The sequence below is a fragment of the Microcebus murinus genome, chromosome 5 (assembly GCF_040939455.1).
Source record: "Microcebus murinus isolate Inina chromosome 5, M.murinus_Inina_mat1.0, whole genome shotgun sequence".
Lineage (NCBI taxonomy): Eukaryota > Metazoa > Chordata > Mammalia > Primates > Cheirogaleidae > Microcebus > Microcebus murinus.
In genome coordinates, this window is record NC_134108.1 from 19,008,763 (window position 1) to 19,035,233 (window position 26,471).

The 26,471-nt window shown below is 34.6% G+C and overlaps 1 protein-coding gene across 2 annotated transcripts in view; it reads left to right on the forward strand.

The window, feature by feature from the left end:
* EPM2A (EPM2A glucan phosphatase, laforin) overlaps window positions 1–26,471 on the forward strand; it is an 83,459-nt gene that overhangs the window by 30,412 nt on the left and 26,576 nt on the right. For both annotated transcript variants that reach the window (XM_012742761.3, XM_076002891.1), the window contains exon 2: window positions 3,762–3,936. In XM_012742761.3, coding sequence (XP_012598215.1) covers window positions 3,762–3,936 — 175 coding nt within the window. The remainder of the gene's footprint in view (window positions 1–3,761; window positions 3,937–26,471) is intronic.

A 26,471-nucleotide genomic window follows, 5' to 3' on the forward strand; every position in this document is an offset into this window, starting at 1 on the left:
TATGTCTAAAAAAAATGGATGACCTGTCCATTACTGAAAGTGGTGTATTGAAGTCCCCTACTGTTACAATATTGTAGGCTCTCTCTCCCTTCAGATCACTTAATAACTACCTAATTTATTTAGGTGCTGTGATGTTAGTTGTGTATGTATTATATACTCTTGATTAATTGAGCCCTTTGTCATTATATGATTACCTTCTTTGTCTTTGTTTATAGATTTTGACTTAAAGTCTTTCTTATTACATGTAGCTACAGTTACCTCTGCTCTCTCTTTTGGCTTCTGTTTGCATGGAATATCTTTTTCCATCCCTTTACTTTCAGTCTATGTGAGATGACTTCATTTACAGATGAAGTGAGTCTCTTATAAGCAGCATATGATTGGATGCCTTTTTTTTTTTTTAAATCCATTCAGCTACTCTCTGACTTTTGACTGGAGAATTTAATCCATTTACATTCAAGGTCATTATTGATAGGTAAGGATTTACTGCCTTTTTGTAGTTTGTTTTCTGGTTACTTTGTAGATCCTTTGTTTCTTTCATCCTCTCTTGCTGCCTTCCTTTGTGGTTTGAGGATTTTCTGTGGTGGTATGCTTTTTAAATCCCTTCTTTTTATATTTTGTGCAACTATATAGGTTTTTGCTTTGTGATTACCAAGAAGCTTACATAAAACATATTTATAACAGGCTATCCTAACTTATCTTTAATCAAATAGAAAAGTGTAGACACTTTTACTTTTCCCCATGGCATTTTATGATTTTGATGTCAAAATTACATCTTTTTATAATTTGTATCTCTTAATATTTTATTGAAGCTACAGTTGTTTTTGATAGTTTTGCCTTTTAACCCTCATCTTAGAGATAAAATTGCTTTATACACTACCCTTAGAGTATTAAACTATTCTAAATTTGACTATGTATAATTTATACCACTGAGTTTCTTACTTTCATATGTTTTAAGTTATTAATTAGCAGTATTTTATTTCAGCTTAAAGAACTCACTTTGACAATTCCTGTAGGACAGGTCTAGTGGTGATGAACTCCCTTATTCTTTATGCCATGTACCGTCTTCTCTCCCTTTACATTAGAAATGTGTTTGTGAATGTAGTAGTTTATACTGAAGGTTGGAGAGGAGGAGAAAGGAGGCATATTATGGAAGTGCAAAAAACTTCAACTTAAATATTAAAATGCTTGCCATTAACTGCTCTTTGGTGGTCTCATGATCAGGTTTTTTCTTCTCTCTTTTCTTCTATTTCTGCATCTCACCTTTCCTTCTTCTTGTCAGTCTTCATGCCCCTTTCTCATTCTCTCCTTCTGTCCTCAGCTTCCATTCTATATGGAGGACAGTTCAGCTGTCTCTACCACTACCCCCAAACTCAGTTATTTTCTACTGTTGCCTTTTGTAATTTATCAAAGTGCTCAACTGGTACAGAATCCACCATTTTGAAGAGGCAGTTGGTAGAACAAAAAGATTTTTTATGTGTTTTATTTTCTTTTGTTTTTTCCATCAGAAGAGAATATCAAAGTGCCAAAGAGTTTGTAATGATACCATGTATATGCAATTTTATGCACTAATAGCTTCTGAGGTAGTAACAGATGGGGCATGATATGGTAAATACCTAAATCCTAAACATGACCTAGCACAGTACCTGTCTCAGTAAGTATTTGTGGAAGAATGACTAGATAAACTTACATGGTTTACAGTATTTGTCATTAAAATTGTATTGCTACATTTTTCTCTGTATGTAGCTCTCTTTAATATTGCTGTTGGCTATATTTCTAGAAGTAAGGTTGCTAGTATAGTTTGGTCTTTATTTATTAAATATGAAGGCTAATAGAGATGCAGTGTGGTGCCTTATAGTCATCAAGAGAAAAAATCCATAAGAGGAAAAAAAGAGGAGACTGATCTAGAAATATCAATGATGATTTATTAAGGAGTCATCCTCTACCTTCTGTCTGTTAGAAGGAAGTTATATCCCAAAGAATCAAACTATAACTTAAGATTGGTTTTGTTTTTTTTTTGAGATTTTATGCCAGGCAAATTCAGGTTAAATATTTGTAAGATAGAACAAAGGGCAAAGAGCAAAGGAATCAAGTTTTTATATTCATAATAAATGTGATTTATTTCTATAAAACACTCAGATATTTATTTTGCTTATATGTTTTTCTTGCGATATTTAACAGGTAGGTAGTATAAAGAAAAGAATTAGGTAGTTGATGGGGTGGTCACATAAGAAAGTAATACAAATAATGTATGAATTATAATTTTAATAGAAATCAAGATTTACTAGCATCTTATACCATTCAGGCTGCTATAATAAAACACCATATGCTGAGTAGCTTATAAACAGCAGACATTTATTTCTCACAGTTCTGGATGCTTGGAAGTTCAAGATCAAAGCACCAGCAGATTTAGTGTCTGGTGAGGGCTCACTTTTTGGTTCATAGATGGTCCATACTTGCTGTGCCCTCATATGGCAGAAGAGAACAATAAGTCTCACTTGGCCCTCTTTTATAATGGCACTAATCCCATTCCTGATGACTCTGCTCTTATGACTTAATCATCTCCCAAAGACCCTGTCTCTTAAGACTACCATCTTGGGGGTTAGGACTTCAATATATGATTTTTTTTTTTGAAACACAGTCTTACTCTGTTGCCCTGGGTAGAATACAGTGGCGTCATCATAGCTCACTGCGGCCTCAGACTCCTGGGCTCAAACGATCCCCCTGTGTCAGCCTCCTGAGTAGCTGAGACTATAGGCACACACCACCATGTCTGGCTGATTTTTCTATTTTTAGTGTAGATGGCGTCTCACTCTTCTTGTTCAGGCTGGTCTCAAACTCCTGAGCTCAAGCAGTCCTCTTGCCTAGGCCTCTCAAAGTGCTAGGATTACAGACATGAGCCACCACATCTGGCCTCAATATATGGATTTTGGAAAGAATTTGGACCATAGCAACTAGTGTAGTTGATACTGGGCAGGATTGTGAAGTAGGCAAATGATATTTTCACATATGTGTTCCTCTCTTTCTGCTTCCTTTGTTCCTTGGCCCTGGAAGGAAGATGATGTGTCATGGTGCATGTGACATAGGCAGTGAGCAGCATGAAAGTGTCAGGTGCCTAAAAGTTGGGTAACTGGGGAAATCAAGTTACTATTAATAGTAGCTCTGCACTACTAGTTCTATGACCCAGGGCATGCTAGTTAATCTCTGTGAGATTTAGTTTCCTCATCTGAAAATAATAATAAGCACTGTTTTATTAATACCTGAAAACTAGATTAGATGGGATATGTTTTATTATTTATTAATGCATTTTTTTATATTTATGTATTTATTATTTGAGCTGATACCATAACACTTTAGCACCGATTTTAGTTATACATTTGCATATCTGAAAGATAAAAGTATGTAATATAGGAGCATTAATGGCTTTAAAAATCTTTTCCAGCAGCTTATTAGGCTGCAAAATGACTCATATTGGGCTCCTAGGGCACTGAGAAGTCCTATGAAGTTCTGAAGGAGTTAAAATGCTTTTTTAAAATCCATGTACTCAAAGGGAGTACAGAAGCCTGTAATTTTCCTAAGTAACTTTTTACAAATGTCTACTGTTCTCTCTCTCACTCTAGTCTGTTTTTGTTTATGTGAAATGTGTAGATTAAGCAGCTTCATGTTTATTTTCTTCATGCTATTAATTTTGCATCAGCCACTTTGAGGGTGCTTAAGCAAAACACGGATTTAATTGCTCTGTTTGTCATTTCTTCTTGTTCTAGGCAATGGACCTCATCATGACCGTTGCTGTACTTATAATGAAAACAACTTGGTGGATGGTGTTTACTGTCTCCCAATAGGGCACTGGATTGAGGCCACTGGGCACACCAATGAAATGAAGCATACAACTGACTTCTATTTTAATATTGCCGGCCACCAAGCCATGCATTATTCAAGGTAAAAATAGTGCCATGTTTATAAGCATAGAAGTAGGACAAGAGGTAGCATTAGGACAATGGAAGTATTTACTGTGTTCAAAACTGCAGTGTCTCCCTTTGGAGGGACCTATAGGTCTATAGTGCTTTGGGAAGACAGATTACAATGAGTCAGTTTGTGAGCTTTTCTGAATCTAGATGCCAAGGATTATTTCTTTATAGAATTCTTTTATTAAATACGGTACTTACCCTAGGATCAACATGTTTTGATTAGACAGTAGTTGACCAAAATCTATACTAATACAGTGGATTAAAAATAAAAACTGTACTAAAATATCCTAAATCAGTATCTGTGTCCTTTATGCTACTGACAGGGAAACAAAAATTATTATTTCCTTATAAAATATTATCCAAATAAATAAATATGTATGAAAATCTAGACATAAAACTAGATTGTATGTGATCATTTACTTTTATTATTTATTAATATTTTATTTGTTTATTTAATTGTTACATCAGCAATATATGGTTAAAAATAATCACTTCTGATGCATCAGAATGGAGAAAAGTGTAATGAGTCTTACTTTTCATTTTTATTTTTAACCATTTTATGGATAGTTTTTCTGGAAGTTAAATCCAAATCTTTAAATAATATGCATATACTTTACTTGTTAATATATCAATTTTAAAAATACCTATTAATTTCCTTCTATTACATGGGAGAAACTCCCCTCTGTTATACTTGACCTTTCTTCACTCTGACCCCTGCCAGACATATCTTAAAAAGTTCCATTGCTACTTATCTTCTTACAAATTCTATGTCTTGACCCATCAGTTTTTTTTACAGTGCCTCTTGATTTCTTTATTTGTAAGAGCAGAAGATTTTTTACCACTTTATTTTCTTCCACATCTACTTCAACCTACTAACTCCTGATTTTTATTACCTTTCCTTTTCCTTTTTAGGTATATAGAATTTATACTTAATTTAGTAAATATAAATGTCTTTCTTGCTTTGATGATTTAGAATTTAAAACTAATCTAAACATTTAAAAGTATTATATACTGCAGAACATGCCAAGTTTGAACCATAGACAAGGAGATGCATTCCTATGTTATTAAAAATATATTGCTTTGAATGAGAGATACAATGAATATAAACAAGGACTGTGAAGTGTAGGAGAGGGAAAATGCAACTTTATCATATTGTTAGGGAATTATATTCTTCTTGAACATACTTTTCTTTTAAATTTATGTTAGATATTTGCCTTGCTGATGTATTGTATACGTAGAGTAAGGGAGAGGGGAGTTAAGCATGACTCATGGTTTTATGGCCTGAGCCATTGAATTAATGGTGTTATTGCTTACTGAGATGGGCAAGATTAGGAGGTGTGCAATTTGGAGTAGGGATTGAGGTAAAAATTCTATTTTAGTAATAGATTTGAAATGTGGGTTAGAGTATAGAAAGGAAATTAATTTGATGTCAGGAGTTTGGGGAGGAGATTGGAAGTAAAGATATAAAATTGGGGGTTATCAATACATAGATGGCATTCGAAGTGATGAGTCTAAATGAGATCATTTATCAAATGAGTGAAACATGGAAGAAGCAAAGAGAAGAAGCAAAAACACTGAGCCCTGGTTCACACACTTTAGAAGTCAGGAAAAAGCAAAAGATCCAGAGAAAAGAATGAGAAGGAAAATTTGTTGGGATGGTCTGATATGTAATGAAGATGTGTTTATGGATTATTTTTCATTTATCCTGAACCACATTTACTGAACATTGTATCTAAAGAGTCATATCTTGAGCTCTAGAGATTTTCTTCTACTATGTGATTTCTTTACCTTAATTGCTTTTGCTCTTTGTTATTAAAGACACTCCTTAGATGGTTGTTGGAACTATTGGATTTTTATTTTATATTTTTCATCTCTTAATTTTATTGCTTTATGTTTTGGGAGACTTCATTTTTTTCTAATTTAGATTCTTTTTGCTTAATTTTGATAATTGTATTCTTAATTTTTTCATGGATTTTTATTCTGTTATTCCCCTTTCACATGTTGGTTTGTTCTAGTTTATGAATGGATATATTCATGAATCTTTCTTAAAATATTAATAAAAATTAAAGTTCTCTTCATTTACTGGACCTATATTTTCCCTCCCTAAATCACTTGTTCTTAATTCATTTTGATCTTGCTCTTTTGTGTTGTTAATTTTTTAAAGTGCTGCTGATTCTTAGTTGTTCATATTTATTACATAAAAGGCTAGGTTGATTATTGTATGTGGCTGGGCATGAGTTTGCTCTGCCATTATTGCTTCTGTATCTGTGAGAGTATTGGCTGCAAGGTGTGTGTATGTGGGCAGGTCATGCCTCCCTCCCTCAAACAGACAACCTACCTGCACACTCCCACCACCCTACCCTCAATGAAAAGACAAGGAGGACCTGTTGTGGGGTGCACTTGTCACTCTGAGAGCCTTCGTGCCCCCTCCAGTAGATGTCCTAACTTTTTTTTAATAAATTAATTTTTTCAGCATTTTATGGGGATACAAACGTTATGTATATTGCTCTTGCCCCCCTCCTCAAGTCAGAGCTTCAAGTGTGTCCATCCCTCAGTTGGTGTGCATCGCACTCAGTATGTATGTATATACCCATGCATTCCTCCCCCCCACCTGCCCGACACCTGATAAATGTTATTCCTATATGTCCACTTAGGTGCTGATCAGTTAATACCAAGTTGCTGGTGAGTACGTGTGGTGCTTGTTTTTCCACTCTTGGGATACTTCACTTCATAGAATGGGTTCCAGGCCGGGCGTGGTAGCTCACACCTGTAATCCTAGCACTTTGGGAGGCTGAGGCGGGCAGATTGCTCAAGGTCAGGAGTTCGAACCCAGCCTGAGCGAGACCCCGTCTCTACCAAAAATAGAAATAAATTAATTGACCAACTAAAAATATATATACAAAAAATTAGCCGGGCATGGTGGCGCATGCCTGTAGTCCCAGCTACTTGGGAGGCTGAGGCAGTAGGATCGCTGAGCCCCGGAGACTGAGGTTGCTGTGAGCCAGGCTGACGCCACGGCACTCACTCTAGCCTGGGCAACAAAGTGAGACTCTGTCTCAAAAAAAAAAAAAAAAAAAAAAAAAAACAAAACAAAACATAGAATGGGTTCCAGCTCTATCCAGGAAAATACAAGAGGTGCTATATCACCGTTGTTTCTTTTAGCTGAATAGTACTCCATGGTATACATATACCACATTTTATTAATCCACTCATGCATTGATGGGCACTTGGGTTGTTTCCATATTTTGCAATTGTGAACTGTGCTGCTATAAACATTCGAGTGCAGGTGTCTTTTTCATAGAGTGACTTTTGTTCTTCTGGGTAGATAGATGTCCTAATTTTTAAAGAAAGTATTTCTTCAGCTTCACATACAGTATCAAAGCTTTTTTGTGGAGGTGAGAATGAATCGTAGGTCATGTACTCAACTATGCAAGAAAGGTTACAATTATTTTCTTTAAAGCAACTTAGTTTTGCATCCAAGTTTCTATTCCACTGAATTCTCAGGTCATGCAACCTGTTATTATTCACTGCAGGTGTGTGTATATATATGTACTAATATATATAATAATATATTAAGAAATATATATATTATATAACATTATATATAACATATAATAAGCATATATATTTATACCTGGAGTGTAATATATATGTTTTATATGTATGTACACACACAAACACATATACAACTTATATATAATACTATATAAATGTATATATACACCAAGTCCTGGGAATCTTCATGTGATTTTTATGTGCATAAAAATTTGAAAACTACTGAGATTATACCAACAAAGGCAGTATTGTAGACTAAAAAGGAATATTTTTACCAGTCCTTTTAGTCTAACTCCCCTTAAAAATTCTAGCCACAATTTACCCTCACTTGAAACTGGGCAAGTAAAAAATGTAAATTCAGTTTAAAAGAAAGAAGTTGAAAAGGCATTCATATATTTCATTATTAAATTGAAAACATCTAATTGCTGTCTGCTTGCTGTGCTCATCTGATGATGTGTAATGCTAAGATAACTTGTAAATTTATCTTAGTGCTGAAATAGATAAACACATGATAGGTTATATGTTTGAGCATGTATAAAAATAGAGGTGTTCAGACTCACCTAAGAATTTGTAATCACACATAATCACCCTTTAGTTTGAATATAAGAAGGTAATTATGCCTAGAATTTTTTTTTATGGTTGGGATAAACCTTATTGGAATTGAATTGTCAGTATCCTCCACGATGATAAGAATACAAATATCTAATGACTAAATTTTACATGGGTAAATGGTAAATTTATTCATTGAGCAAGAATTGTGTGGCTCACTCTGTGCAGCCCTTTGTCGAGTGCTGGATTATCCATGATGGAGAGACAGTGATCCTTGCTCTCCTGCTCTGGTGGGGTACAAACACATAACGCTGCGATGGAGTGAAGTAGTTGCTATAATGAAGTTGCATATGCAGTGTAATGAGGGACAAGAGAAGTCTTTAGTTCAAGGAGATTTTTATGAGGAAGTAATCTTGAACAGAAATGTGAAGAGTTTTTTTTTTGTTTCTAGGAGGATATTTGAGAAAAGGAAATCAAGGTAAGGAGAACAGCAAGTGCAAATGTACAGAGGTATGAGAGAGCAATAGTAAAGGGACCAAATAATGTTCAGCTAGGTTACTTTTGAGAGTAAAAAAGAGGTACTTTAAATAATTAGCCTGGACAACAGGAGTAAAATACAGCCCAACAGTATAGGGCTGTATTGGGCACACCAGGGCCTACGGCAACCTAGAGAACATGCCATGTAGCAGAGAGCATTCTGGTATCTCTCAGTATTCAGGTTCGGATTAGAGGATTTCCTCGGATGCCTAGAAATTCTCAGTTCTTGGCTTATGCTCAAGTGTGGGAGTCAAAGACGCTGATTAGAGGCTTCGAGCTCATGGGTGGGCATGTGACTGCGTGATCCAGCTGCCCTATTTAGATGGGAAACCTCTGATGTCAGTATCTTTAGATTTTTTCTTCTGGGCTGCTTTTATTCCGTAGACAAGGCTTTGCCAAAGCCCTGCCTGGAGGGTGCAGGTCTGTTCTGGACCTGGGTGTGGGGGATAGCTCAGGGCCTCTCTGCTTCCAATATACATAATACACTTAATTCCGTTGTTTTGTGTGGTGCCCCTGCCCTGTGCCTGGCATCCCCACAGTCCAGAGATTTCTTTAACCTTTCCCAGGGAAAAAACCTCCAGTCTTTTGTCAGGATTGGGGAGGGAAATTTTCGCAGCTGAGGAGGGTGAGAAAATGAACCTGGTCATGTATCTTCTTCTTAAACAGACTTTCAACCAGTTCTTCTTATATCTTTTTCTCACATCCAGAAATACGTGATGATACTCCAACCCAAAGAGCCTGTTGGGGGTTCTATAGTGTCATTCCTGTCATTCTGCAGCTTTTCCTACTGATGGACTTTGTGGGGTTTTTTTTTGTTTGTTTTGTTTTTCAACTCTGCTAAATTATTCAGCAACCAACCAATTGCTTTCCAACTCCCATAATTTTGTTGTTAGCATCTTCTTCCTGTTCTCTTCATTCTTGAGGTTTTATGGGCTTTTAATCTTTTTATTCTTGTTTTAATGGGATTTGGGGAAAGGGTCAAGAATTTGGTTAAAGATTCTATTAATAGATATATGGAATCAATTTTTCTGCAGAAAATTAAAGTGAAATAAAGCATTCGAAATATCTAACATACAACTTGGTAAGTAATAGTTCAATACATTTTAAGGCCATTCTTTTTCCCCCTCACAATTAGCTTGTATTATATTCCTCTGACACAGGTAAGATATTTTCATGCTGGAATGTTATTTAAAAAATCAATGTGTACTTCCATATCCAGGCTGCATTAGTACCAAACTGCATCTCCCTTTCCAATAGAATTATTTTTCATGCAAAAGAATGAATATTTGCATTAAAGACACAGATAACTAATTAAATAAGATGGTAGTGACAAAGAACTATAATTTCTGTACCTTGCAAAGGCTTATTGCCAGTTAAACACACCTCCAGAAACATAAATTAGATTTTATGGACATCATAGCTTACAGTCTTTAAAAAATGTTACAGTTTAGAAAATGTAATGTAAAAGCATGTTGTATACATTGCAGCCCCTTTGGCTCATAAAGAAAAAGGTATATGGTAATTTTTAAAACTCAAAATTATTGTAAGCGCTATATAGAACAATAATTTGACACATTTAAAATACAGTCTTATCCGGCATATTTTCAAAAATGAATGAAATTAATTACTTTGGAGAAAAAAGGAACTTGGGTTCTAGCCCCTGCTCTCTCATTTACTCCTGGGTAACCTTGGGACAATCCTGTAAAGTTCTGGGAATTTCAGTTTCCTGATTTGCAAAGTGAGCTGGTTGAGCTATGATTACTAAAGGTCTAGTTCTGGAAATAATCAAGGTTAACTGGTGATTAATGTTAATGTTAATTCAGAAATGTCACTCTTAATTAAGTACATGACCAAAAAAAGAAAAAAGAAGTCCATCTAAAAGATATCAACAAGAACTTTCATAACACCATTATGCATAGTAAGTCAGAAACTGGAGAATACCCAAATCTTCATAGCAGATAACTATATTGTGAAATATGAAAATAATAAAATACTTTATACCAATGAGAATAAAAAAATATACAACCATGGACAAAAACAAAACAAAACAAAACTAAGGTTTATATGACATTTTGCCAATATGTTATGTTGACCTAACAATGACTACACTCCATATTAGCTTCTCTGGTTTTAGATCCAGGGACCAAATGCCTGAATTCTAGTGCTGCCTCTAGGTGGTACTTCCCCTTATTTCTGTAGCCCAGGACATACATTCAATTCCAACTGTATAGAAGCTATATTTGGAAATTCACATATTTCATAGCCAGTAGACAAATTATCTTTAAGAATGTATATGCTTCTTATATATTGATAAGATATTTATACATTGCTCACATTTATAATCAACTTTGACAAGAATTCAGTTTTGGAATAAATAGAGAGTAGCCACAAAATTCTGTCCTAGTTCTGTAATTCACAATCAAGACATTATTGGCCAAAGGAAAATTTTAATTTCAATTGGTATTTACATCTGATTGAGTGATTTGAGATTGTTTAAAACCTTCAAAGCAAGATTATAATTGTGTCATAAGAAAGGAAAGCAGCATGCTTCTCCTTGATGAGTTCTTCTGATTGGGCAGTGATTTTTACTGAGTATTAACCAGGTGTGTGAGATTTCTCTAACAGTTCCTTTTCTTTGTCTAATGCTGTTCATACTTTATATGGTCAAATTAACTGATGGTTGTCCTTTTTTTCTTATGATATAAAAATATATTTTATATGAAACATATTTAAATATATTAAGCAAAATATATTTTTATATTATTTGTGTAAACTATATTAGGATAATTTATTTTCAATATCATATCAAAGGAAAAATATTAGTGATAGATATTAGCATCCTAATGGTGTAATGCAAACTTACCCCCTTAATTCTTGTTTCTAAGGAGTCATTTAAAGCCTATCTGCCCAAGAGGGTGATGAAATCAGTTTTGGCTCATAGTGCTCTTGTGGAATCAGTGCAATTATGAAGGAAGCAACTGGATTCTGTGCTGCCTTGGATATTATCAGCATCATTGTCATTTAAATGATGATAGAATCACATCTTTTACAACAACATGGATAGAACTGGAGGTCATTTTCTTAAGTGAAACAAGCCAGGCACAGAAAGTCAAATATCACATGTTCTCACTCGTAAGTGGGAGCTAAAAATTGTGTACACAGGACATAGAAAGTGGAGTGACAGACAGTGAAGACTCAGAAAGAAAGGGGTGTAATGGATTTGGATGATGAGAAATTAGTTAATGGTTACAATGTAATATTCAGGTGATGGGTACCCTAAAAGCTTTGACTATGCATGTAACAACATTACACATGTACCCCATAAATTTGTACAGAAATATGATAGAAATGTCTTGATCACTGATAAACAAAAGGGAGATTACAAAGGAGAAGCTGGATTTTGCCATATCTCATGTTGCGTATAAAGGAATGATAGAAAGAGGGACTATTTTATTATATAAATTAAGCAAACTAAATTGATAAGTCATTATGTGGGCAAAACATGGCAATTTTATTGTAAAATATGGAATTTTACTACAGAAGAGAGGGCAGGTAGGATAGTAAGGTAATTAATAAGATGGGAGTCATTACAGAATATTTTCATGTTAATGAGAATGATCCCATAGGGTGGAGAAAAATTAATGATTAAGAGGAGATGGGGGAGTTGTAAGAGCAAAACCTTTGTGTAAGCAAGAGTGAATGAAATCCAGGAGAACAAATGGTTCATCCATGGTCACAGGAGGAAGGCAGAGAACGTGGGCACAGATGCCGATGGAGCAGTGAGAGCATATGGAAGTTCCATTTCTGACGACTTCTGTTTTCTCAGTGAAGTAGGAAGCAAGGTCATAGGATGAGAGTGAGAAGAGAGAGGAGTTTTAGGTTTGAATGAGATACATAGACTGACTAATGGGATGTAAATATACTGACTCATGAATTTTGATTTTTACAAGATTCCCAATTCCAATATTACAGTGGCCATGACAACCAATGAAGAGTTATTCTCTCATATTAAATGACTACAGAGGACAAACGGAGTATTTTTGACAAGTTCAGATAGGCTTTTTTTTTTTTAGGGTTTTCAGTGCGACTCTAGCCAAATCATAAAGAAGTCTAGGTAACACACTAAAATGGAGTCTTGATAGGTTGGGAATTTTAAGTTATATTTTTCTGAGGTAGAATTAAACGTATTTTGCCAACCATTTAAGAAGGTCCGCTTTAGGAAATCCAGTCAATCTATGTGTATTAGAGTCAGTGAACACGTCGGGGAACATTTATATCTTATTGGTATTTAGAGCACTTTGACAGTCATTGATTATGACCATTTAAATTGGTTTGAAATGACTAGTTTCTTAGATCAGAGTCTCCTATTTGGCTGAACAAAAGGGAAGGCTTATCAGACCCTTGGAGGAGAGATCAATTAGAAAACAGTAGTCTAAATGCGTATGTTCCTTACTATACATGAGACTCAATGTTGCTGTTGGCTATCTCTGTATCATAAAGGCCCTGTGAAGACTTTTCTGTTCACAAACTTTTTCTTAAAAGTGAGATCTTTCCCATCATTCTGTTCCTAAGTCCTTTTAATTTTTCTCTTTGAATGTCATGTAGACTTATTGTTCCTGATAAATGAATCATTAGTGATGAAAATATTAGCTTAATTGAGTACATGTGTAAACATAACTCTGAAAAAATACTGGGTGTATCTACACGCAGGCACATTGACACACACTTGTGTTTGAATGTGTACACATTCTTGTACACATATTGTACAGGCTCTCCATTGTGTAATGAAAGAATTGTTTTCTATCCACAGGCCACATGATGTGTTTGACAGGGTGCTGGGGCAGGACTCTGGGATGCAGACTAATGAAAGCAGGGAGCAGATTTTAGATGTTGTACAAGGATTATATTGGGCAGGTAAAGCCATAATTATGCTTTAAAGCTTTGGCTATCTCTGCTTATGGGAGGAAAGGCATCTCAACCTTCGTGTTGGCAGTGTGGGCTCCAAAGCTGTGGAGACACTGCACTGGGGTCACGGCAGCTGACAAGCAGCAGAGCTGCTGACCCCAGATTGCCCTGCACCTGCTTCTTAACTGTGTCGTCCTCACAAGACAGGGTCTTGTGTATTTTCTTGTACCAAAGCAGTCTACCCTCAACATCTGATCAAAACACAAATCTGGTTACAATTTGACCAAAAAAAAAAAAAAATCCTGCTTATTTGCACTAATCAAAATTTAAAGCTATGTAGTCCATATAAGTCTAGATAAATTGAATTAATTAATTGTTAGAGGGACCTGAAACCTTTTGCTCTATCTCAACACCTTCCGGGCCATTATTTTTACACAGACTGTAAAATGGCCCGTGCAAGCATTTTCCTTATAAAATCCAATTTTAGCAAAGAACGCTGCTGCTACGTCAATTTAGCAAGAACCCCCTACCATCTGATCAGCCTCAATATCTGATCTCTGGTCATCTTCCACCCTCCCCCAGGGGATGTCTGGTCACCCTGGCCTGCTCAGCAAGAATCCTGTTGGGTGGGTTTAGCCAGAATCCTCCTTGCCCCTGATGTTTGCTCTTAGTGATTTTCCAAACACTAATCCCCACCCTCCTTCTTAGCTATAAATTCCCTTCCACCCATGCTGTATTCAGAGTTGAATCTAATCTGTCTCCCCCACTGAAAAATCCCATTTCTGTGTTCCCCAGACTCATCGCAATTATCCTGAATAAAGTCTGCCTTATTGTGTTTTAATGAGTATCACTGAATGATTTTGTTCTTCAACAATTTCCAGCCTAATTTTTTCAGTTTAGTTTGAGGAGGGAAGAGAAACCTACAGCTAAAAGTAATTGTCAATCAGAAAGGAAAATTAAGCATCTCAAATGATACATCATTGATTGGAAACATAGTTAATTTGTTACAAAAATAATAGGGTTATACAAATGATCAGAAATCACTTCTTGTGCAAAATGAAGTATATTAATATCTATAAAACTACTTGTAAGTTTACAGTTGACTCCTAGCCATTTCTGAGAAAAATTAGAAAGGAAGAACAAAGGACTAAGGACAGAGAAGACAGTGGGAAGAAGGAAGGAACCCAGATTTCATTTCTGGACTTGGCCTCCTTTCATTCATCTATTCTGTGATAGGGCATTAAAATGGAGTATATTTTTAAGCCCATTTGCTTCCCAAGCATGCTCTGTCTTTTGAAAGTTCATGCTGAATAATCTGTTGTTTCTGACATTACCAGTTGCTTGGCAATAGGGTTTTTGTGCATCTCATTGTTTATAACCATAATGATAAGTTTTTATTACTTCAAATCTTTCCAAAGAAAACAAAGCCCCAGGATGCAGTGAACGTGAAAGAACCATTCTGATAGAGCTCAGCGATCACATGCATTGATCAATAGCCCTTAGCCAGAATAATGGCTATTTACAGTGGGCGGGGCTTGAGAGCCATCCTTTAATTCAGGATAATCAAATCAGACATTATTAATTAAGTCAAGGAGAAGTAAAAAGGATGATACTAATGGTATAGAAGTTCAAAAACTGTGTAGTTAATTGACTATAGAAATAGATGTGAACATCAGAATGCCAAGTTTCAAAATACCCTTTCCATGAGATTGTTTAACATTATCCCCCACTTTAAAAAATAAATTAAAAAGTTGAATTTGGAAGTATCATTTTGATTATATACCATGTTCCCAGTACTGTTAGGTATTGTCAAAATTTTTCAACTTAAATAATAAAGCAATTATATAGTCTTTTATTTTTATCACAAAAGTGTTATTCATTTTGTGAAAGGGCTGTCTTGCATTCAGACAAGTCGATATTCTCAGGATAGAGCTGTGGGTGAGATTTCTCTTTGGCATGAATTAATAATACCTGAGGAATGATTTTGTTCTGATCACAGCTAAGAAAAATAAAGAGTAGAAAACAAAACCAAACCAAACCTGTAACAACATAGGGGCCTCAAAACCAACCAACAAACAAAAATAAATAAAAGGAGAAAAGAAAAAAGAAACCCTTAAAACTGTGTGCAGTAATTAACCAGTTAATTCACATTTCAGGATGAGTAATGAGAAGTTTAAATGCTGAAATTCACAGCCTGGTGAACTGCAGATTGTGGAATGGCATTTATAAAACTTTATATAGGAATGTACCCTTATCTATTAGATTTTGCCCATATTCTATGCCACCTTTTCTTTTCTTTTTCTCTGCCGTTTTCCTTATTTCCAGTCTACTTCTCTGTCTTGCCCCCATCCCACTTAGCTGTCTACTGCCTCTGCAATGCCCAGTCTCCCCATTTCTCCCCTCCAATCCTTTCTTGTCCCACTTTTCCTCTTTTAATGTCCTTCCGCCCTTTTTCATTGTCTTCTTGATACTTCATTAACTGGCCACAATATGATATTAAAGTACAAGTCCAAACACATATTTAAAACATTTTGTACTTTCTGTTCTTAATATGGTAATCAGATAACTTTGATATGTTTTCATTTCATTCATTCATTCTTGGACAATTTTTTAGCAACTACTTTTTGGAGGAGTTAGATACTAGGGGTACAACGTTAAACAAGATCTGGCCTCTTTTCCAGAAGCTAATAGTCTTATATTAGTGATAAATAAAATATGTATTACTATGAAGATCTTAATGCAATTGTTAAAAGAAAAACTTTAGACAAATTAAACAGTTTAACTGAACAAAGAATGATTTGAAAATCGCTCAGCTCCCCCAAGCCAGAATAGATTCGGAGCGACTCCAGGGCTACCACACAGTTAGATAATATTTATAGACAGAGAAAGGAAAATGAGGTACAGAAACAGCTGGATTGGTTATAGCTTGCCTTATTTAAATGTGGTTTGAACAGTTGGCCATCTGTGATTGGCTGAAACTCTGTGGTTGGTACAGGAGTAGGTTAGTCTGTTTATACATCCAGTTGGGTTACAGTTCACTGTGAATGCAGAAACCTTTACATTAAACTTAAAATAGGTAAGGAGGCAGCTTTAGGCTAAAGTTAATTTAACACAGGTAAGTTACTTTTTCCTTTTCTGTGATTTTTCAACTTATTTTCTTTCAGTGGCCTCTAGAGCAACAAGGTCTTGAATTCTTGTTTAAATCTTGCTGCGCTTAAAATGTGACTTTGCTTTAAAAAGTTTAGGTAATATTTAATTTTCAGGAACAAGTTTTTTTTTTTTTAATAAAGGGAGAATTCATGGTACTTAAAAATTTTACGAAGTAAGGAAATTAATAAAATTTTATTTACCTTACATTATTTTCTCATCCTAATAAAATATTTTTAATAATTATACACTGAAATCGAGAAAAAGCCTTCTGGGTAAAGTATGACACTGTCTTAAAGTTGTGCTTTAGAGTTTTGCCATTATTAAAAAATATAATTTCATAGAGTATTGGGTATAGGACTCTTGCCTTGCACACCTCCAGAGTATATGATTCATGGAGTAATTTATTGAATCTGCCCACCCCATCCCACCTGCTCTGTGCAGTGCTAACTAAGCCTGCCTTACTATATGTGGGAAGACTGGTTGGGTAATAATTTCAGACACAATATAGAACTCTAGTTGGTGTGCATTATAATATTTGGATTGACATATACTTAAACATTTTATGGTAGATTTTTTTTTGATCAAAGACTTAATAATAGAATTTAGGAAATGACCTATATTAATCTTTTTAAGTTAGTAAGTCAAGTGGCTAATATTCCATTGCATCTCCTTTGGAACTGTTTCAGTGAGTTAATACCTCTTATGTTATTTAATTTTCAAGCATATCCAACTTCACAGTCTGAAAAATCTTTCTGGAATTTGTATAGGAAAAAGTATCTGAACTTAGAAATAAATATATCTAAGCCCAATAGGCAAATGGAGATTAAAAATTATATTAATCCATTGGTACATTAAACAGTTGACATTAACTTAATTAAAAATCCCTTTTGAGTTTTGAATTTAGAGAACTATCATGGCTTTTTACTACTTTAACTTATAAAAGGCAAAATACATTTTCCTACCTATTTAGGTTTTTAAAATAATTTCATTAGTCATGTGTCATTCCAGAGTAGATTTTTTTATTGCTTAATTATTCATTGAATGTTAATGAAAATAACATAATTTTCATCTGGGATTCAGTGAACTATGCCTTTACAGAATAAGAATTAAATAAGATCTTTTGGTTGTATTTTAAATGAAAAGAATAGGAGAGGCATCTACTGGGATTTCTGTCTAAAACAACTAACTCTCTGACTGAAAATGTTTCAGAGTTCTAGTAACAGTAATGAGAAGGAGAAATAATGAGTTTAGGAGCAAAAGTCATCTAGGGTGTTGTAAATGGTGAATCCAAACTACAGATCCTCATTAAAAATAAGACACCCATAAATTTTAAAAATGCTATAGAGTGCAGAAGAGGTCAGTCATCTAATGGAATATATCTATAAATAAAATGCAAAATAAAGAGAAGGTAAAAAAATGACTGTCTGCTAGACAGATGCAGACAGTGTTTACTATCCAAATTGGCTCAAAGTATTTCGTCTCATTGGCTTGATTAATTTCTTCAGCTTATTTAGAGATTTTTGTCTTGGGCTGCTATCGTGCTAATGCAAATAGCTTTTTTGGGAAAATTAAAATAGTAAATATAGAGTGCACATAAAGGTAGCTAGCGCACTGATAAAAATTAAGGACGATGATGTTTTATTCTAGAGGAATAAAACAAAGGAAGCAAACAGTCTTATGATATACTAAGCTGGTGGGAATTCAGTATTATCAGTTTAGGACAAAGTTGAAGGGCAGTCCAAAAGACTTATCACCTGAGTGCCCGTATGTCTGAGTTCAGCAGACTCTAGGGACAGAGATTGTAAATCTTCTACTGTTTTAAGAGCGAAATGACAGTCTTTTGATTAGAGCATGAAATTGGTCCTTAAAATGAACTTGAAAATCTTAACATTAGGCTGCTCTGTATTCTGAAAGTTCTAATAAAAATCTTCCTTGTGGCAACCTCTGACCTCCGCTGACCAGGCAGGTTGTTGGCAAAATGCCAGTTATGTTGAAAATCAGACCCATTATTATGGATCAAGTAGTTAAGAGAAGCTAGCATAGAAGAAGAAGGAGCAAGAGAAAAGAATATAAATGAAAAACGGCAAAGGGAGAATGAAAAACCAAATGCATCCTAATGGTGAGGATAAATCCTGTCAGTTTATAGGAAGAATAACTTCCATAAAAAACTTATAACATGTGCCTGGAAAAAGAATCAGAAGAGTTAAATTTCTCGAGAAAACAAGAAAGAAAAAAATTATGGACATAATTCTTTTGTTTATTGTAATTTCTTACTCTTCCAATTTTATTATTGACTTTAAACCTATTATTGAAATTCTCCAAATGAATACTGTCTTATTTTATTAGTAGACACCAAAAAAATTTCTAGATTTTCCTAAAAAGTAAGTATAAAAATCAAGAGAATATTTTACCTTTAGCAGCACAATATTGAATTGTGTCCGTTTTTATTCACAAGATTAGGCAAATTAATTCTGCCTGGCCATCAGAGACATCTAAAAGAACCTTGTGGATCAGGAATTTTTTATGAAACTTCAAATAATGTACATGGGATCCTGAGATTAAGGACACAAATAGACATACTGGATAGATTATTCCATCCAGTTCATATCCCTCTTTTGGCAACAGCACTGTAATCATGCCAACTGTTTTCCATCATGTTGACATCATGTCATCATGTTGGCATATCCTGATATTGACCAGGCTCCCTCTCTAATGCCACCTTCTCTGCGAATCCTTCTCTGGTAATGAGGGTAGAGACCTTGTCTGTTTCACTGTTGTATTCCCAGCCTCACTGCCTGTACTTTGATTACTTGATATTAAAGTTATTTGTGTAAGTTAGTTAACTGTTGAACATCATCTGTAAGGTAATGATAATAACACCTTATGAGGTTGTTGCCAGGGTTAAATGAGATAAAACATTATACACTTAGTAAGTGCCTAAGACATGTTTACTTGTTACCAAAATTGGTATTATAAGCAAGCAACAGTGTTACTTTGTCTTTTAAAACTCAATAGTGAAGTTCTTCTGTCCCTGGATAAAAATTTGAGCAGGTCAGTAATTTCTTTGAAACATTTTGACATTCTTGTTTCAAGTTCAATCTTGAATCTGCTATTAAAATCTTAAACCTTGATTTATTTTTGCAGATAATGATTTAATTATAAATAAATTTGGGATGAAAAAAAATGATAAGTTTTGACTACCTATCCATTTATTTTACACATGTATAAATTATTTTGATTATGGTATGCCTTTTATGTATGCCAACATGTAGTTGGTTTTGTTTTTTGAGTCAGTGGGAGAGTAGTTTTCTTTTAATAGTTAAATGCATCCTGTTGATATTTAGCATTATAACATGTTTACTCTTAATTATAACATCTTATTTTAAGTTTCCTGCTATTCATGCTTTCTGAAAATTACCTTTTTCTCTTTTTTAATTTATGTTCATGTTTCTGATAAATTGGAAGATATGTAGAATATTTCTTCCTCTGCTGAAGGTTATCTTTTAAATGTTAACAGTCTATTAATTCAAATTCAATTTAATCAATGGAAAGCACCTATAGAATCTTCCATTTAAATTACCATAGATATTATCACACAAACAACTCTCCCCCACCTCTGCCCTGGGCTGCAACCTCAGTTTTTAGTATTATTTGCTGGGATTTTTCCCTGTTCCTTTTAATTATTTATATTTATTTTTATAATGCAGTGTTTTACAAGTGATAACACATAGTTTTGTCATTATAATTCATTATTTAGATTTAATTATTTACTTAATAAATAGTTTATTCATCATGTGTCTTTCCTGCAATGGCATTATGGCATTATCATTCCTATGTCTCTTGTTTTTAGTAATCATTGGGTTGGCTGTATTAATTCACTAAGTAGGGTTTTTTAAGAAGGTTCATAGGGGTTATTATTTCTTAAATCCTGTACTTATATAATATGCCTTCATATTATCTTTATACATGAATGACAATTTGGTTGGATATAGAAATTTTGAATTACCTTCAGATATCTTGAGATACTGTTTTTGATCTCCTGATTTGATTGTTGCTATGGAGAATTTTGAGGCCAGACTGATGTTTTCTGTCCCTATGCAGGTGAGTTATATTTTCTGTTTGAATCTTTAAAGTTTCACTGAACTTTTTCAAAATATGTTTCAGTTTTGATAGTTTTATATTAATGCTTCTTATCCTTCCTCTGTGCTACATACATATCTTGTCTCACCAATGTGGGTTGGGGGCTGATCCATGAGGATTTATAGAATTTAGTACACTTAACCTTTGACCTTACTGATCTTTAGGGTCAAGAGAAACAATGTGTTGATTCTTTTGATTTGGTTCAAATGGTTTTACATTTTCACCATTTCTTGGAGTTAGTAATATAAGGTTGGGCTCTTGTATTAATTGCCAACCTGGTGATATATTCTTGACTATTTTTATTTTTTCTGTATTTGGTTTTGAGAGGAAGGGTTTGCAAACCTGTGTCTGTGCTATTATTTTCCTGGAAGTGAATTTACTTTCATATGTTCAAAATTAATATAAATAAAGTTTAAGATGCTGATACTTAATTAGTATTCTGTTGTATACACATTTTTCTTAGTTCACAAGTAGCAGGAAAACATGAAAACCATAGACAACATCAACATTATGAATAAGAAAAGAAAAAATTTATTGAGCATCTACTAGCTACTAGGTACTCTGCTAATTAAGTATTTGCACTATTCCTTTAATTCTTTCAAAACTATTTAATACAGGTGTTAATGGCCCCATTTTCATGGAAATTAAACTACAGAGAAGTTAACTACTTTAATGTAGCCAATAAGTTGCAGAACTGGGATATTCAAACCCAGGACTGTTTGACTTTTAAGGAATGTTGTCCAAGTATCATGCTGTCTCATTATTAAAAAAATGAAATGAAAATAAACACTACTTTTCATAAATGAAAATGAAGAATAGAGAACACGACTCCTATATTTACTGAATATACTTTTTTGCCACATGAACATGGCTAAATTAGTCCTACGTTCTGATATTTTTCTCAGCAGAATTTGGCAAGTTTTCTGTGGCTTCATTTTTATCATCATTATAGACTTTTGAAAAGCAAAGCTTTAACTTAACTTCCACACTCTTTTGCATATTAGTAGTAGACTTGTGGATTTGCTCTGAACATTTTCATTTCAAATCCTGCAGGAAAAATGGGTCTTAGATGAACCCTCAGATTGCATTTTTGGATCAAACACCTAAAGATATCCAGTAATAGCAGTAATAGATCTTAAAAACACCTTCCCAACACGAAGAACTAAGCTTGTTTCATGGTTTATGATATAGTTAATTTTAATGTCATGAATTTATGTATTTATGATTTACCTTAAAAATAATTTTTTAATTAAAGAACACACCATTGTTAACACCAGTTTATTTACATAAAAAAGAACATATTTCAGTTTTATCAGGACCATTTCAATAGAACTACCAAGCAAAAGATTTTTATCTATGCTTATCCCTGAAGAAATTCTTTTTTAAAGCTTTAGGGAAGTCTAATGCCTATGAAACAACATCCTCATCAAGTACCATAATTTCTCACAAATTTGCATTCTTTAGATATTAAATTATTATTTTTGGAGTAATTTTGTTTTGTAAATTTGAAAATTATGACTTATACTTCTCAAATAGTATTTTAGAGGATGGGTGTCACTGTGAGCTTTTTGAATTTAGGAACCATATCCTATTTACCTTTGTACCCTTGCAACTCATTTCAGTGTCTGGGTGCAGAGAACATACTCCAAAATTATTAAACAGTCCCTGGATTGCTTTTTTTCTTTTTGGTTATAGAAGGTATACATGGGTAACTTTTATATGATTAAAAGCTCTTTTGGACAGTATCCAAGATATACCATAATAGATGTTTGGACACTTAAATGGATATCATAGAATATAATGGTAATAAACCACTGGAAAATCCAATCCTAATTTCATTTCATAGTAAAATATTGCTGACTGGAATACCAGGTTCCTGGAACTTCCAACAGTCTAGATTTGCTACAGTGTCAACAAAGTATTACCCACGTGCCCACTTTGTGTGTGGACACACACTAATTCAATAAAATCACATTAAACAAACAAAGCAATCTACGTAGTCTTGGGGAGTGAAAAAGCAACTCACAATGGTAAATAAGAAAGTTACCCTCAAGGAGCTGACAGACTAGAGTAGGAGATAGACTTATAAATGTCAACTATCATTGGTGGCAGAAGTCCAACTTTATACAAATAAATAAGAGACTCTAGGAATATTAGCCAAAACATCAGGAGTCTTAAAAAACAATTCTATTGACATATGGGACTCAAACTAAGCAAAAATTGATTTTAAGTTATTATTATTGACTCAGTAAATAGTTATCAAACTGTAAGTCAGATCCTCTGCTTAAACTTTATTTTACATAACCAGGAAGTGATATCGTTGAATAGATTATTTATATTACCATTAAGTAAAGAACTGTGTTAGAATCTAGGTCAGGTGTAATTAACTTGACAGACTTTTTGTAAAGCTCCGCAGGCTACTGGAAATTTCTGCTGGAGTTTGAGTATAGCAGATCAAAACCTTTTGTTATATTTCCTACAATCAAGAAAATTTTCAGTAACATAGAAAGCTAAGTTATTGTTTTTTGGTTTCTGCTGCTTGGTTCTGAAATGATTTTCTGCTTGTGTGTGCTTTTATACAGTATTAGGATTAGGTAGTCTGCGCAGAAAATAGTAAAATTGACACAAAAAATATATCACTTGATCAATAAATATACGATGAGTTCTGAGATTAGGATAGTGGAGGATCAAGGAAGTTCAAGAAAAGCTCCCTGCCCTACTGGATTTTACTGTCCATTTGGGATAAGGTATCAATGCTCCGTCATTTTAGTGGCAACATATAAATTAAGCAAGTCAAGACAAGATCAGAAGAGCACCTAACAGACAGCATGTGACACACACCTGTGATGGTTAATTTTATGTGTCAACTTGGCTAAGCTATGGTACCCAGATATCTGATCAAATATTATTCTAGATACTTCTTGAAGGTATCTTTGTAGATGAGATTAGCATTTAAATCAGTAGACTTTGAGTAAAGGAGATTATGTTTACTTATATTGTGGGTGAGCCTCATGCGATCAGTTGCAGGCCTTAATAGAAAAAAACTGACCTCAGAAGAAGAGGAAATTCTGCCAGCAAACTGCATTTGGACTTAAATTGCAGTATCAGTTCTTCCATGGGTCTCCAGCCTGCTGACCCACCCTACAGATTTTGGACTTGCTGGTCTCTGTCATTATGTGAGCCAATTCCTTAAAATAAATTTTTTTCTTTAGTGCACATATATATTATACATATCCTATTTGTTCTCTTTCTCTGGAGAATGCTGATTAACACAAAACCATGGCAGATGGGTGCTGTGGCTTGAGCAGAGAAAATCAGCTGCAGGCTTGATTATCCTGTTTCTCTTGTCATACTTCCTTTTCCCACATTTAACCTTCTTTCCTAGATGGTGAGCTCCTAGAAGTCAACGGGAACAATATCAAAGGTCCGGTCTGGATAAAGACTTTGAAAGGGAGTATCCTTTAACCCTTATGTGTTAAAGCAGTCAGAAATTAATGTGCAAAAAAGTAGGCTTGTCATTTGTATGTCCCTCTCCAGTTTAGAAAAACTTTTAGAGGCCACAGGCAGTCCTGCGGAAGCTACTAGATGAAAAGTGTAGATTTGCTGTTTAAGAGTTGCATGGCATTATGCGAATTGCTTCATGTCTTCATGCCTCTGTTTCTGGCTGTAGAGTAAGCAAGATAACAGAAGCTCCTGTACCTGTGAAAATAGGCAAAACTAATCTATGCTGTTGTAAGTCAGGACAGTGCTTATCCTTGTAATAATTAGAAAGGAGCATGAGGGGAGCCTTCTAGGGCGCTGGTGAATATTCTGTTTCTGGATCTGGGTGCTGGCTATAGATATATATTTGGTTTATAAAAAATTACTGAACAGGCTGGGTGCGGTGGCTCACGCCTGTAATCCTAGCACTCTGGGAGGCCGAGGCAGGCGGATTGCCCCAAGTCAGGAGTTCAAAACCAGCCTGAGCAAGAGCAAGACCCCGTCTCTACTATAAATAGAAAGAAATTAATTGGCCAACTGATATATATAGAAAAAATTAGCTAGGCATGGTGGTGCATGCCTGTAGTCCCAGCTACCTGGGAGGCTGAGGCAGAAGGATCGCTTGAGCCCAGGAGTTTGAGGTTGCTGTGAGCTAGGCTGATGCCACGGCACTCACTCTAGCCTGGGCTACAAAGCGAGACTCTGTCTCAAAAAAAAAAAAAAAAAATTACTGAACAGTACTCACATGTGTATTTTTAATGCAAATTACATTTCAATAAAAATTTTTTAAAGTTTATATACTCAGTCTTGTAAATACTTTAAAAAATTGGTAGGATGCAAAAATCCCGATGTGTCATAAAGATAACCAAAATAACTTGTTTCAGCATTTCCCCTCAATAGTCTTGATTGAAAAAATTAGATTCCCATTAAAAGTAAGCAAAAAGAGCTGGCAAAATATACGCTAAGGAAAACAAATTTCTTCAAAGTCCATTAACTGATTTTGAGTAGAGCTACCTAAATTGTGTTTTAGATCTTCGGTACTATACTTCTTTTACTTTTTGATGCTTATCTCAAGAATACAGGGAGGCCAAATGCTTGTATTTGTGAAAGTGCTTTATGATATTTGCTAAAAGATGATGGGAAAGCCAGGTAAGAGCAGCACGGGCTTTTTATAGATCATAAAAGGAACAAATAAAACCTCTTAAAAGTATATTTGGAGCTTCACATTTCCTAGTCAGAAAATGGAATTAGTGTTTCAATAATGTGGTGGGACCATCCTCCTTTTATGAATAATAAATATCACGCCACCTGCCTACTTTTAATACCAATGAGAAGAGGATGGATAGAATTCTCACACACACAAATATGTGTTAGAAATGATAAAACATACAGATCCCTGTAGCAAATGTGTTGGACACGAGGGTTGGACATCAGTGTATCTCAGTACTCTCAATTACAGCCACACTCCCTCTTCTCTTTTGGTTATTTTATTAATATATTCACGACCACTCTTATTCCTTATGTGAAATATAAAGAAATACACCACCTAATTCCTGCTTTCTTTTAATGAAAATGCAGACGGAGAAGGCAATTCATTAATACATCACTCAGTGTTTCTGGTTGCAGAAATGCTATGCATGAATAAGCAGAGAAAAAGGCCCTGGGGACAAGCTTCCTTTACTTTGATAGAAACAGGTGTTCTCTTTTAGTTGTCAAGTCAGCTCCCTTCTGTGAATCTCAGATAAGTGGTCCAAATTACATCTAAGAGGAAGATTCGCCAAAGCATAATTACTTTTCATCAGGGTGCCACAGATAATGAAAGGAAAAGAACACTGGAAGTACATTGTAGTGTACTTAATCACCATCATTTTAAAAAGCTGATGTAGAATTCCTTACTTGATTCAAGACAAATTGTATAGCTTTGGTGGTAAATTAGGCATATTTTCTAAACACTAAATTATATTTCTTCTAATTCACATTTGGCTAAGAAAAGCTGACTAGTTTTTGTGGCAGTGGAATATAAGAGATAAGGTTTGCAGCTGCCATTTCAAACAGTGCATTTTTTTTGTCTGTTCTTAACAGCTTCCTGTGTTCCTATTCAGATTGAATGAAACCCCTTCTCTATCTTTCCTGGGAAGATAAATTGCATCAGGGTTGCTATCTATGCAGGATGCTGGCAGATTCCTTACT